At 36.1% G+C, this 14,028-nt stretch overlaps 1 protein-coding gene across 2 annotated transcripts in view; it reads left to right on the forward strand.

Annotated features, from left to right (window-relative positions):
* The window catches only part of LOC114648115 (kinesin-like protein KIF3C), a 152,755-nt gene that overhangs the window by 98,573 nt on the left and 40,154 nt on the right, over positions 1-14,028 (forward strand). For both annotated transcript variants that reach the window (XR_007934424.1, XM_051924579.1), the window contains exon 4: positions 11,586-11,704. Coding sequence is in view for 1 of the 2 variants with exons in the window: in XM_051924579.1 (XP_051780539.1) it covers positions 11,586-11,704 (119 nt within the window). In the remaining variant the exon portion in view is untranslated. The remainder of the gene's footprint in view (positions 1-11,585; positions 11,705-14,028) is intronic.

Genomic DNA, 14,028 nt, shown 5'->3' on the forward strand with positions numbered 1-14,028 from the left:
GTCCAACAGGAAGGCACAATGGTAGTTAATAGTGAGAGATGAACGTAAAGTCGTCATTTTTTTTCTCTATTTACTAAATGTATTAAAATGTTTAACTGAGGAGCTGCTTAGCCATATTATTTCAATGTGAACTCTAATCAGTGTGTACCTTTTTCCTTTTTTTCTTGATTATGTTGACCATGTTCTCTGGACTATGGCTGCCTTCCTGGCTGTCTTACTGGATCACACCACTCTCTGTTACAGTATAGAAAGGTTTGTCTTGCGCTTTACAAAATCTTCATTGTCGATACATGTACCAGCCTGCACTGGCTCAGCCTCTGCTTACACTATTTATTACCAAACTAATCTGCATCAGTTGATCCAATTGGATCCAGAACAAGGATAATGCAGCTGTGCATGACAGGGGCTGAAGTCAGAAGGTTACCCTTTAACTAACGCTCCCCCTAAAACTAACTTTGAATGTAGAATATTATCATTTAGTCTTCCCTTACACCCGGAATGCGCCGCCCTTTCATTATTTATATGGGAAATATAAGGTATATTGTCCAGAGACTCTACTGTATACTTCTGCCAGTTTGTAAAATTTGTAGTATTATAACACATGGTGAAGTATGAATTCCCTCAAGATGACTACAAGTTGACATCCAATGTAAATTGAAAGTGTGACAACCGTTGTTAAACCATTGTCTAAGATGTTTTTAAAATATCAACTGAAACCTTTCTTAATAATTAAGTCTCACTATTTCCATCTTGTCTTTTTTTTTGCTGTTTTATTTCACCATGTATTATAAAATGATAATGCAACCCCAACATGTTATTTGCAAAGCTGTAATCAGGTGTGTGGTGTCACTCAAGTTTTCATATTGTACTCATCCATTCACAAATATGTGTCTGTCTCTCCAAAATCATGGCATCTGTTAAGTTGTAACTTCTACAAAATTTTGAGTGTGAGTGTCAGGGTGTGAATGGGATCCATACACTCAGTACTGCTGGGGGAGAATTAAGTAGGTTTTAGAATGTTATGTTTTGTTATTAACATTTTTAAAATGCAACATGTTCTTTATATCAGTTATCTACTTAATCCAAATCAAGGCAGCTATGGAGGCACACTATTAGGAGTTTAAATATTATACAGTAAATGTAAAGGGATGCCATAGAGACACATCAGCCAGTGCCTTCTTTATAAGATACTGTATGCACTTGTGTTTTATTTTTATTGTGGTTATATTATACTTGTTTTTGAACATGTACATCTAAATTGCATCTACCTCTTCTAAGAAGTCTAAGTCTGTGTGATACTTTCTTCAGAAAGTTCTAAAGAAATATCACCCTTGTTGCTTATATTTGTGCTATGAAGCAGAGAAGTCAGCATCTCTAACAGGATTCCGGACCTTTTTGGCCCATTAACTACACACACTGTCAGTCTTACCTTCTTACTGAGCTGAATTTGTGGTGCTATGATCATCTTTCTGATACGGCCTTTGGCTTTTTCAGTGCGTATTTACTTCAAAGCAATAATGTATTCTGCTGCTAACATCACATTGTTAGTTCATTTCAACTTCTTTTAGCACATTTTTCTTTTCTGATGCCACAGTATTAGCTGCTTGGCTGGATCAGATGCCTTTCTGTTTTTGTGTTTGGGTAGTAGTAGAGTTGCTGGCCTAAAGTACAGGCCAGCCCACCTTTCACCCATGTATGTGACTTACAGTATATAGGAGAAAATGTTGTGAAAATTGGGGCCAGTGAGAAACAGTCCAGGTATATCTGTAAATAAGGTAGAATGACAAAGAGAGTTGTTTCTACATCTTATGGGCATGCACACTATGTTAATCTGTAACTGGCTTTGGAATGCTTTAGTGTGGAACCCACCTTTCCATACAAACCTGGTCCTGGACAAACCTCTAACTTTATTACCAACATTCTCAGAAATTTTTAATCTACTTCGTTCCTTCTCTTTGTGTGGAACTAATACTGACTGAAACACCTTCAAGAATGCCATTATGACTTTATGGTCAGTGACTAATTTTAGCACATTCTTGCGATAAGAAAACTATAGTCATAGCTTTGTTGCTGCAGGCCCACTTTTTAAACACATACTTTAGCTTTGCTTTTGTAGTGCTCACTAATTTTTGGCAAAATGGTGTATGAGGTGCAGCAAAAAATTACTAGCGCTTATTCAATTAAAGTGGATGAAACAGTATAATAGGATTTTGAAAGTATGAGTTGTGACACAAAAGTGTATATCAAAGAAGTAGTAAAAAAATGTATGCAGAAAAAATGTTAAAAGTAAAAAAAAAGATCAGCTTAAAAATATCCTTCAGAGTAATTTCCACTTTCTAATTCATGTGTATATGTACGCAAATATCCTTCTCTTACCTTTGATGTATTCATTGTACAAATAATGCCTTTTTTAGAGTTTTTGTTTGTAATGGGAAAATACCTGGAACCAGGCCCTTTATTTTTGCTATGGGACTCTGGCTGGTGTGTCTCTGATGCATCCTATTCCTTTCACAGTATAACATTTCAATTCCTAATACAGGCCTTTTATTTTGGTTATACAGTATGCCTTATTCTGCTTTGTTATGTTAGTAGGAAAGCAGCATGTGTATTTTCAGTGAAGGATTGCTTTCACGTCCAAGGTTGGATTCTGTTATAAACCCAATGGTCCAGCCCTGCATTGCCCTGTAATAAAATAAGTGGGCTTGGAATATGAATAGGATGAATTTCAAACCAAGGTCCTAGAAAGTACAGGAGTTATCATATGCATTGCAAAATTATCATAATTTTTCTCAGAATCAACCAAAAATCTGGTACTGATGATCATCGCAGGTCAGAGCAGAAATTCCCATTTTTCTCAGCAAAACTTTGAAGAATAAATCCTAGAAGACTAATGCCAATCAACTAATGCCTCTCATCATCCTCATCCTCATCCTCCTCTTTAAAAAGAACAAAGTGATGGAAATCTGAACTCCAGAGTTAGCATACACTCCATATTGTACCACTATGTGGGGCTCGGGAGCACAGACCCAATGGAGTCATACTTTATATCACCCTTTTAGGTTGCTTGCTATCTTTAAAAAGGCTGCTTTGAATCCGTGTGTGACTTTAGCACACTTGTTGTTTTTATAGGCTCCCCTACAACTGGCTCTGAAGCTGCTTGTGTGAATGATGGAATGGCAGCTTACACTGTGGGTGACTCATTATTAATGATATAATATATATACCCACGTTTCCACAGTGTATAAACTGGAGTATAAAAACAAGACTGCCTCATTTAGAATAGAAATGGCTAGGCTACAGGGTTGTTTCAAGTTCTTCCAGATTGTGGGTGGAAAAGACAGTTAGGAGACTGTGTAAACCACCAAGATTACTATCATCAACAAAAACTATAACTAAATCAACTAAAATACCATTTTGTTAAATGAAATGGAAACAAAACAACAAAAAACAGTAAAAAAGTAAAACTATACTGAAATTAAAATGACATACTGAAAAACTGACTGACAAAGTAAAAATGGAAGAGAAGTTTGTTGATTTTTAAAAATAATCCAGAGGCTGCCATCCAATATTACCAATATTTGTGAGTATGTGTTTGTGTCAGAGTACAGAGAAAAGCCAAGCCAAATGACACCTTTTATTGGCTAACTATAAAGATTACAATATGCAAGCTTTCGAGGCATCTCAGGCCCCTTCTTCAGGCAAGATGTAATGTACACAAATTGAAGTTTCAACACACATTTGCCACAAAGAAGCAACTCAGGAAGGTTCTTGCTGAACGTTTACAAAATAGGGATGGCACAACACCATTTTTCACAGTAATCAAAAATTATACCTGGTCTGGAAGGTCCATAGGTGTATCTTTTAAAAATTGTCATTAAAGTGGCCCAATTAGTTTGTCCTATGCCCATTCATTACAGACGTTACTGACTTTGAGGTAATTTTGCAGTGAGACTAAGCTTAATGACCAAAAATTTTAATAAATAACCTAGATTTAAAGAAAGCATTCATATCTGATAGGAGTTAAACAGCACCAGAGATGACAGTTTTGGAATTAGGTCCACCACCTAAAATATAAAATATAAATATTTTTGTATTCAAAATAATATACAAACTGCAAGTGGTTTGAAGAACAGAAAATCCGCTTTCTATAAATTTGCAAACACAAGTACCTGTACGGGCGGCACGGTGGCGCAGTGGGTGGCGCTGCTGCCTCGCAGTTGAGAGACCTGGGGACCCGGGTTCACTTCCCAGGTCCTCCCTGCGTGGAGTTTGCATGTTCTCCCCGTGTCTGCGTGGGTTTCCTCCGGGCGCTCCGGTTTCCTCCCACAGTCCAAAGACATGCAGGTTAGGTGGATTGGCGATTCTAAATTGGCCCTAGTGTGTGCTTGGTGTGTGGGTGTGTTTGTGTGTGTCCTGCGGTGGGTTGGCACCCTGCCCAGGATTGGTTCCCTGCCTTGTGCCCTGTGTTGGCTGGGATTGGCTCCAGCAGACCCCCGTGACCCTGTGTTCGGATTCAGCGGGTTGGAAAATGGATGGATGGATGGATGGAAGTACCTGTACACACTGTTAAATAACATGAACTGTGGAGCTTGCTGGATTATGATATTGAGGTCAATGCAGTCGCCAGGCTCCTGTTCACATTAAGCCTAAACATTTTCTTGTCTTTTCTCTCTGTAATTAGCTTTTTTGAAGGTGGCTAAATGGTGATGGCGCAGTGTTGTTTTCATCCTGTAATTTCACTTTTTTGAAAGCTAACTTTTTGTTTCTGGTTTTGATTTTTGCTTTTCACTTGATGCTGTTGCGTTTGGCTCTAGTTTATCAGATGGATTCAATCATGAATCAATGGATGGTTGGAAAAAAATTATTTTTTATAAAATTGAAATACATTTCTGGCCAGTAGTCACATTTACAAGTCCAAACACAGCTGCACTTCCACAATTGGAGCAAATTTAAATCAGGCATGAATGATTTTAAGTAGTCCAGTTTTGTAATATAATAATTAAATAGGTATATGGTTATGTTGCCTGTGCAGTTTTTTTTAACTTCAGGTTATGATTCATGTTCAGCATATCTGTTCAGCTTGCTGAATGAATGAATTAAATAAATAGTACCTGAGTAGCTTAAATAAACATGCCACTTTTCAGCATGCACTTGGAAAGGTACTTAATAATATATAACATTTTAGATTATTACATATGAACAGATAATTATATTGCATATTAGTAAATAGTACTCACAGGACAAAATACCTACATTTTTCTCACACTAACCTGGTCCTTAGTGGGAATATTGCTTTTGACTGTCTCTCCTTTTATCACTACATGTCTATGCTCTATATGACTATGTAGTCTCATAATAATGATGGTTGTCAACTGCCTAGACAGAATATGTTGTTTTACATTTGCACACACAAATAACTGGCCATAAATGGGAAGGTCCTGTCTGGGAGTACAGTAATAAAAGAATTTGCATAATACACAATGTGTTGTTTGGGTATGTGGAAAACTAATACAAGAAAAGTACCCAATGCACTTAAACTGTTCTTATGAAAAAGTCTTTAAAGAGGCTGACAACAGTGACATCCTGAAAAACTACAAACCTACCAAAAGAACAACAGGCTATGTTAGCCAACGAACTTTAACTTTGTCTTTGTAGAAACCTGCTGTCACCTCGGTCAATCAAACACAAAACAAATGAAGGTGCGTGGGCAGAGCTATTTTTTGAATGGTTAGGAGGTGGTGTGAAGTACCTGCCTTCTTAAGGTACTATACAGTGCTTAATTCAAAGTTTAAAAATGCCAAATTAATCAGCCTGCTCCATGAACAGATCGACATCACTACAACAATGTGGGAACACCTCTCAGTGTAAATAGCTGGAGGAAAATGAGGCTAACCGTGTGTTTTGGTTGTACATGCATCTTTATACATTTGCTTTGCTATGTATGTACAGCATTCATTCCTTCATCGATCAGCCATTTTTTATGATAAAACATAAATTAAACTGAAGTTATTCTCTCTAAATAAAAACTAATTAAGTCACCAAAAATGACAAACTAAAATATACAGTACATTGTCAAATGTTCATAAAACTAAACTGAAACTGAACTGATAATTAAATAATAGGTGGTAATATTATAAAAGTGAAAAATAATTTTAAAAAATAGCTAAAATAATTATGGTCACCAGAAAATCCTTTCCTGGTGTAAATAAGCCATATATTACTTACCTTTTTGTCATTTTTTTTAAATTAAAGAGCAAATTTATGATTAAGATCATATTTAAAAGAGAGAGACAGTGTGAGACATGGTGCCATCAGGAACTGTTCCTGTCATATCAAATTGGTGTTGTATCCATTCCTTGATCGTTGCTTGGTGTATTCTTTTGTCTTCATAGTGCAGGTTAAGCTGTAATACTGACTCACCATAAGTTGAGCCTTCCAGATACAGTCAGGTGCAACTGAAACTTCTTGACTACAGTCAGGTGACGTCTATTGAACAAATTATGGAACATTAAACCTATTGGCTGCTCCAGTAATAATCTAAGTGTGTCGCATTAATAGTAATGTAATCAGCTATTTTGTGTTTTATATTTGTAATTCATTTTCACCATTTTGCAGAGATCTGTTTTCACTTTGTTGTTCTGTTGATCAGTGCCTATAAAACCTAAAATAATTCCACTGTCATTCAATTCTATATAAAGATAAAATGTGAAAACTTCCAAGGTGGTGAATACTTTTCATTGGCTCTGTAACTTATTCATAGTTATTAAGGAGCTATTATATTATTGTTACTTTAACCAGCGTTTTGTTACATTATAAAAAGAGATACATTTAGTATTTGTATTCATAAGTGAAGTGAATCCTCATTTGAACATACAGTAATGTAATGTAATACTAAACACAAATTACTAGATGATAACCTTGCATTCTGCTTTCTTTCATTGCATCTTAGAGTTCCATTGTTGTGATAGTCATAACTACTTAGTATTATAGTTATTTCCCAAACAAGAAGGACAAAGCCAATGATAAACTCTCCCAAAACAGAAAACTTATTTAAATGTTTATTGATTAAATCAAATTAAAAATCCAGATTAAAAAATAATAAAAAAATAAGTGAATTAACTGTGATTCAAATTTATATAACAATAAAACATGATAACTTCCAAAGGGGTGAATACTTTATGGGCACTGTAAATAAAACACAGTGGTTTATGAATTTATCAAAAATTTTCATAACATAACATGACATTGTCAGACCAACACAGTTAGGTCCTGGTGACAGAGAGATGTAGCCTGTTCCAACAGCATCAGAAAAAAGCAGAAGCCAGCCTTGAATGGGGTCCCAGTCCATCATAGTGGTCTTCCACATACTCACATGCACATTCACAGAGCTAATTCACAGTCACCATGTAACCTAACCCACATGTCTTTGGTGTTTTGGAAAGTAACACGGAGAACCTAATTGAAAACCAATGGCAATTCCAAACAGACAATGACAGAGTGTGGGATTCAGAACAAGGATGCAGGACCTGTGAGACAACAATGCTAAACACAGCACCACCATGCCACTCTAGAGATATTTATTCAATTATGTAATTCAATCTCTAAGCACAATTACAAGTAACAACAAATATAATAAAGCAATGTTTAACAACATCAAAGCGTGCAGAGTACACTGTGTCACATATTTTATTAGGAGCAATTACTTTAGGAGTAGATAGAAATCTCAGAAAGATTTACACTGAACATTGTGAACATTTTAATTGTATAACAAATGTTTGTGATGGTAGGAGGACTGAAAATCTTGTATATCAGAAGTATGAATGAGATGGAACAGCATAGAAGAGGATTTTGAGTTGTAAAAGTACACTACTATGTAAATGAATATCAGAATCTAGTTATCAATTTGCTTCTTAAAATTAACGTTGCTCAGCTACAAATTGTAACATAGCCTGTGCCACAGCCATACAGTACCCCCCTGAATATTTGAATAAGACAATGCCCCCCAAGACAGAAATTAAATAATTGTTTTTTTTTCCTTACTTTAATTGTGAAAGGCATATATCTGCTGTGTCTGCGTGGGTTTCCTCCGGGCGCTCCGGTTTCCTCCCACAGTCCAAAGACATGCAGGTTGGGTAGATTGGCGATTCTAAATTGGCCCTAGTGTGTGCTTGGTGTGTGGGTGTGTTTGTGTGTGTCCTGCGGTGGGTTGGCACCCTGCCCGGGATTGGTTCCTGCCTTGTGCCCTGTGTTGGCTGGGATTGGCTCCAGCAGAACCCCGTGACCCTGTGTTCGGATTCAGCGGGTTGGAAAATGGATGGATGGATGGATATATCTGCTGGAGAGAGTAATTAACAAATATAATTTTGTTTTGTTTTTATATGAACATATACTTAACCTGTGTCAGTTCACAGCTTTGTTCCCTGTCCTTCATCATAACGTGTTGAAGCTGCTTGTGTCAAAGTCTCCATCAAAACTTGATTACAGTTAAAGCTTTATGAACACTTGGGTGTGCATTATTCTTTTTTGATATTTTTAACCTTATATCCGTTATTGACCTTACTGTGTAACTAACAAATGCAAGTAGCTGTCCTCTTGTATTTTCTTTATTATTTGGAATGTTTATCATTTTGGAAGGAAAGCTGACAGCAGGTGCATTCATTTGGTTTACACTAATAAGGATGAATGATATGTTGACATGAGGGCCCTGTCACTGTGTAGAGTCTGCATGTTCTTCCTATGTCAGTGGAGATTTTATGTGGGCACTCCAGTTTCCTTCCCGGGGCTAACTGGCAAATCCAGACTGATCAAACAAGAGTGTGTCCTGTGATGGACCAGTGTTTCTTCTGTTCTTTCTCCCCATGCAACAGATGCTTTGAATAAAATGCTACTTATTTGATTTGTTTAATCTACAACAAAATATTCTTGTTTGTATGAGTGGGAGGAGCACTGGAAGCCCAAACTGTTCATTGAAATGAGGTAATTGTAGGCCTGAAACAGATGGATGCTTGGAAAAATCTGTCATCCATCTTTCATCCACACATCCATTTTTAAAACAAGCTCAATTCCAACTGAGTTCGTAGGTGGGTCAGTTTACAGTAGTATGGTTTATACTGTAAAGCTGATTGCATTTAGAAATATGGATGATTTATAGATTTCAATTCATGAATGTATTCTTTTGTTTATATTTCATTATTATTGTATACATTAAACCTTGGTCTGATTTTTCAACCATTCACTGCCTGTGTGCATTTACCTTGTACTGCACATACCTTGTTCTGGGAGTATTTTGCTTTCCTTCCAAATCTTAAGGATGCGTTTGTCTGATTAACTCATAACTCTACATTAGCCTGAGTGAGTGTGGGTGTGATCAGAATTTAAAGATTTTTATTCTTGAGATTAACGTAAACTAGTTAGATGCAGTAAAGGATTAATAAGTAATTTCTTCACTTGTTTCCATAATGGCTCTGTCATTTGGGTTGTACTGTTAGGAACAGGAATAGAGGATATGACTTCATCATTAAAAGCATTTCAGAAGAAACAAGCAATATGTAAGGACCTTCAGCAATATAAGCAAGCAAGCAGTGAAATAAACAGAGTGTCTGATGTGTATAAATAATTAAAAGAGAATATGGAGCATTATAATAGCTACAACATACTGTTTTGTACATACACTATATTGTGTGTTTGAACATGTTAAAGAAGATATTCAGTTATATGTTTTAGTTGCTGGCCTGTCTACAACTATGAAAAAAGGAGACTTAAGTCTGCAGGAACTGTCTTTGAGGACAGATGCAATGCAACAAAGTCCTAACCTACGGAGAAAAGGGAAATAATAAAAATCTACAAGTCTTTAATAGTACTCATATTGTAACATGTACAGAATCTATTACTTGTATGTCAGACCAACATGTAACACATGCCCACTTCAGATGCCATGAGAACAAAGAATGAATGTAAATATACATCTTCATTTTAAATAATAGAAAGCACAGATGTTAGGGTGGTTCTTTTTATTCCTTTTCTTCTTGTTCTTTTAAAATAATAAAAAAATGGCCATGCTAGTCTCTCGTGCAAAGATTGATAGGAACTGGAGATCCTCCAGGCTACCAGAGTTTCTTTGCCACTGGTGTATCCTCTTTCCAGATATGACACCAGAGGGCCTCATGAAATGGGCATGCATGCAGCAGGTACTGTGAGTAATGCTGTGAGACTGATAGGGACACTGGTTTGATTGGCCACTGAAACTCCGTTTATAGATGGTGGCTGAGGCATTTATGTCCAGTCTGAACCCTGAAGATACCCACCTGCTCAGATATTGTCAGCTTGAGGTATGAATACTAAATGTTAATTTTTAAACAACTGGATGTGAAGACTATATTGCTATAAATATGTACTCTCCAATTTAATTGCTGTATAAGGTTATATCTGTTATTTTGTTTTATTAAAGTGTTTACCTCTCAGAAAGAGGAGCTGGACACGGTGTGTATTAACTAAGAGGTACTTAGCAATAGTGAGTTCCAAGCAAGTGAGTTATAACCCAATGTCTGCTCACTTCCTAACTTACAGATGTCTTCCGACTATAAACCTGATTCAGATGTCAGACTTCAATGGGTCAGATCACTACCTCTGTTCTCTCTCTCTCTCTCTCTCTGTCCGTCTCACTCTCTCTATCCATCTTGGTATGTGAAATACCTGATAGGAATGCCAGAGGTCGACGTTTTCAGTTTACTGACTTTCTAGACAGAGTTCATAACAAAGTAACTCCTTAGTAATATGTTAAATATAGCTAATAATGACACTTTTCTTCTGGTGTTAAAAACTCTGCTACCAGTTATCTTTATGAGGTGTGGTAAAGATAAATGGTATTCTAGTGAGAACTGCCTACAACTTGACATCCATTTAAACATCATGTGTAAAATGGCAGCACTGAAATCAGCATTTAGAAAGATGCTACCCCTCATCAAGAAACATAACTGTATGTAAATCTCTTATATGGCTGCTAATCATTCAAGTGGCCTGGTAAATCTTTGGCAAGAGCATTAACATACAAAAATATTGTGTACAGTGTTACATTTTAACATGTATTACTAATATTTATGTCATATATTTTATATTCTATATATATGTATTATTAATTTTTATACTAACTTATTGCTTTTCATCTTTGTTTCCTTTATGTTTATAGTGGCTTGTTTGTTTTGTGTAGATTACTAAATTGTTTCACTGTAACATGAAGAAGTAGAAACCATAGACGATTTACTTTCCATTGAAGCCTTGCATCACACTGTATGTATAAGTTACTGTGCTGTGCTTTACAGTCTTGAATATTTGTTTAGCACCATGAAGAGGTCAATAGAGCAGATAACACCTTCAGCATTTAGAGTGACAAACATGAATACATAAGTAACAAATTGTAAAATAATTATAAATAAAATGCTAAAAAAGAGCAACACCACAGGCCGTACATCTTTATCTGTGACTAAAGAGGCACAGATTTTTGTCTCTGGTTATGTTCCAACAGCTTAACCTGGAGAAGGATGTGGTGTGACAAAAGTTAACACTTTTCTGTGTTCTTCCTTGAACAGCTTTACTCCAAGCTTCAGTCTGTGAAGGCAGAAATACAGGATCTTCAAGATGAGCATGTGAGAGCCAGACAGGATCTAGAACAAATCCAAAATGAGCTGACTAGAGACCTCAAGTTCAAGTGAGTTGTCCTGACACATATGTTGAACTGTTTATGCTGGCTTAACGTGATCTTTGCTGTTAGTTTCTGGGCAAATGTAAAGTGTAAACTTATGGTGCTCTGAAAAAGTAAGAACATACTGTATACAGTATGTTCTGCAACCTACTTGCATGTAAGAATATTTATATAGACAGTCATTTTTCAATAATACTTATAGACTGAAGTGATTCTAGTTAACAAATTGCAATGAAACATTATTCTTTGCAATCATTTATTCAAACAAAAAAGTCAGAAATGCAATTATATTTTCTATAAAAAACAAATGCTCTCCTAGCATCAGTAACTTCTTGTGGGTGTTTTTGTAATAGTCGGTCAGTCTCCCACATTGACTTAGGGAAAGTTTTGCTCACAAAAGTGTGGGATGCATTTTTTGGGAAATTTTTTGTGGATTTATTTCAGTGTTTTGGGTCATTCTTATGTTGCAAGGAGCACTTTTCAGTTTTATATTTTTGAAAGATATCCTCACATTCTTCCCAATGACTTTTATTACAATGCAGAATTCTGGCAAAAAAAAGTTACTCCAAACCATAAGACTTTCACCCCTATGCTTCTTTTGGTCAAAATCAGCTTTTGGTTTTACCAAACATGACATCTAACAGTGAGGCCAAATAGCTCTACTTTTGTCTCATCTGTCCAGAGCACATTGTTCCAGGAGTCATGTTCTTCAGCTAGGTATTATCTGGCCAACACCAAGTATGCATCTTTATTCTTTTTGAGAGCAGCAGCTTCTTGCTTCCTGACCTTCTATATAGGACAAAGTTGAGCCGTCTCTTTTTCTGATGGTTGAACCATGCACTTAGACATTTACCTGAAGAAAGTCTTGCTTGTAAATCACTTTATGTTATTCTGAGGTTCTTGGAGACTTTCCATAGCATCATGGACAGAATACTAGTGGTCCTATTTTTTTTCCATTTCTAGTTGACCTTTTGAACAGTGGAGTGATACTGCAAATTGGACATATCTTAAAAAAACACTTCTACAACAACAACAACATTTATGTATATAGCACATTTTCATACAAAAAGTAGCTCAAAGTGCTTTACATAATGGAGAAAAGAAAAATAAAAGACAAAATAAGAAATTAAAATAAGGCAACATTAGTTAACATAGAAAAGGAGTAAGGTCCGATGGCCAGGGTGGACAGAAAAAACAAAAAAAAACTCCAGAAAGCTGGAGAAAAAAATAAAATCTGTAGGGGTTCCAGGCCATGAGACCGCCCAGTCCCCTTTGGGCATTCTACCTAACATAAATGAAATAGTCCTCTTTGTAGTTAGGGTTCTCACGGAGTCACTTGATGCTGATGGTCATACAGACTTCTGGCTTTTAATCCATCCATCATTTTTGGAACATCATGGTACTTAGAGTAGATGGTGGTGGCGCAAGCCACCACCAAAAGGACACCGGAAAAGGAAACAGAAGAGAGAGTAGGAGTTAGTACAGATTTTAGAGCCACCATGAATGGTTATTATAATGAATTGGATATACAAAGTATCAGGATTAAATTACAGTGAAGTTATGAGAAGGCCATGTTAAAGTAATGTGTTGTCAGCAGTTTTTTAAAGTGCTTCACTGTATTAGCCTGGCGAATTCCTACTGGCAGGCTATTCCAGATTTTAGGTGCATAACAGCAGAAGGCCGCCTCACCACTTCTTTTATGTTTTGCTCTTGGAATTCTAAGGAATTCTAATTCTAGCCTAATGTGCATCAACATTCTGCTTTCTGAGGGATTTGACGAGCTCTTTTGATTTTGGCATAATGCAGCCACACACCTCAATTGCTAACACCAAGCTACACCACATGTTTGTGATGTTTATGTAAGGAAGGGCCTCAAAAATACTTGCTTTAAAAATACCTAATTATTTTTTGCACCTTGTGCTTCTAATTTTAGACATTTGATACAATGATAAATGTAGTAGTGTACTAAATTATCAATTTCAACAATTTCAGTTCTACAAATGAGTGCAAAATATATTTGTCAATGTTATTTTTTAAAATAGTCATCTTTATCAGCATTGCTGAAGTGACCATCAAATTTCTATTTGTCCAAAAATGAAAAAAGACATTTTAATGGGGTGTATTTGCTTTTTCTTACCACTTTAAATATAACCCTTAAATATATTTTACTCACCTTGTTACACTAACAGATGCAGCCATAATAATATTTGGTTAAAAAAATGTATATACATTTTAAATCTGTCAGATTAGTCCATCCAGTCATTTGTTTTCATTACCTGCTTTTTTGAGTACAAGATTGCAGAGAGCCATAGCCTATCCTCTAACTGGGA

This window comes from Erpetoichthys calabaricus, chromosome 3 (genome assembly GCF_900747795.2).
Source record: "Erpetoichthys calabaricus chromosome 3, fErpCal1.3, whole genome shotgun sequence".
Classification (NCBI taxonomy): Eukaryota; Metazoa; Chordata; class Cladistia; order Polypteriformes; family Polypteridae; genus Erpetoichthys; species Erpetoichthys calabaricus.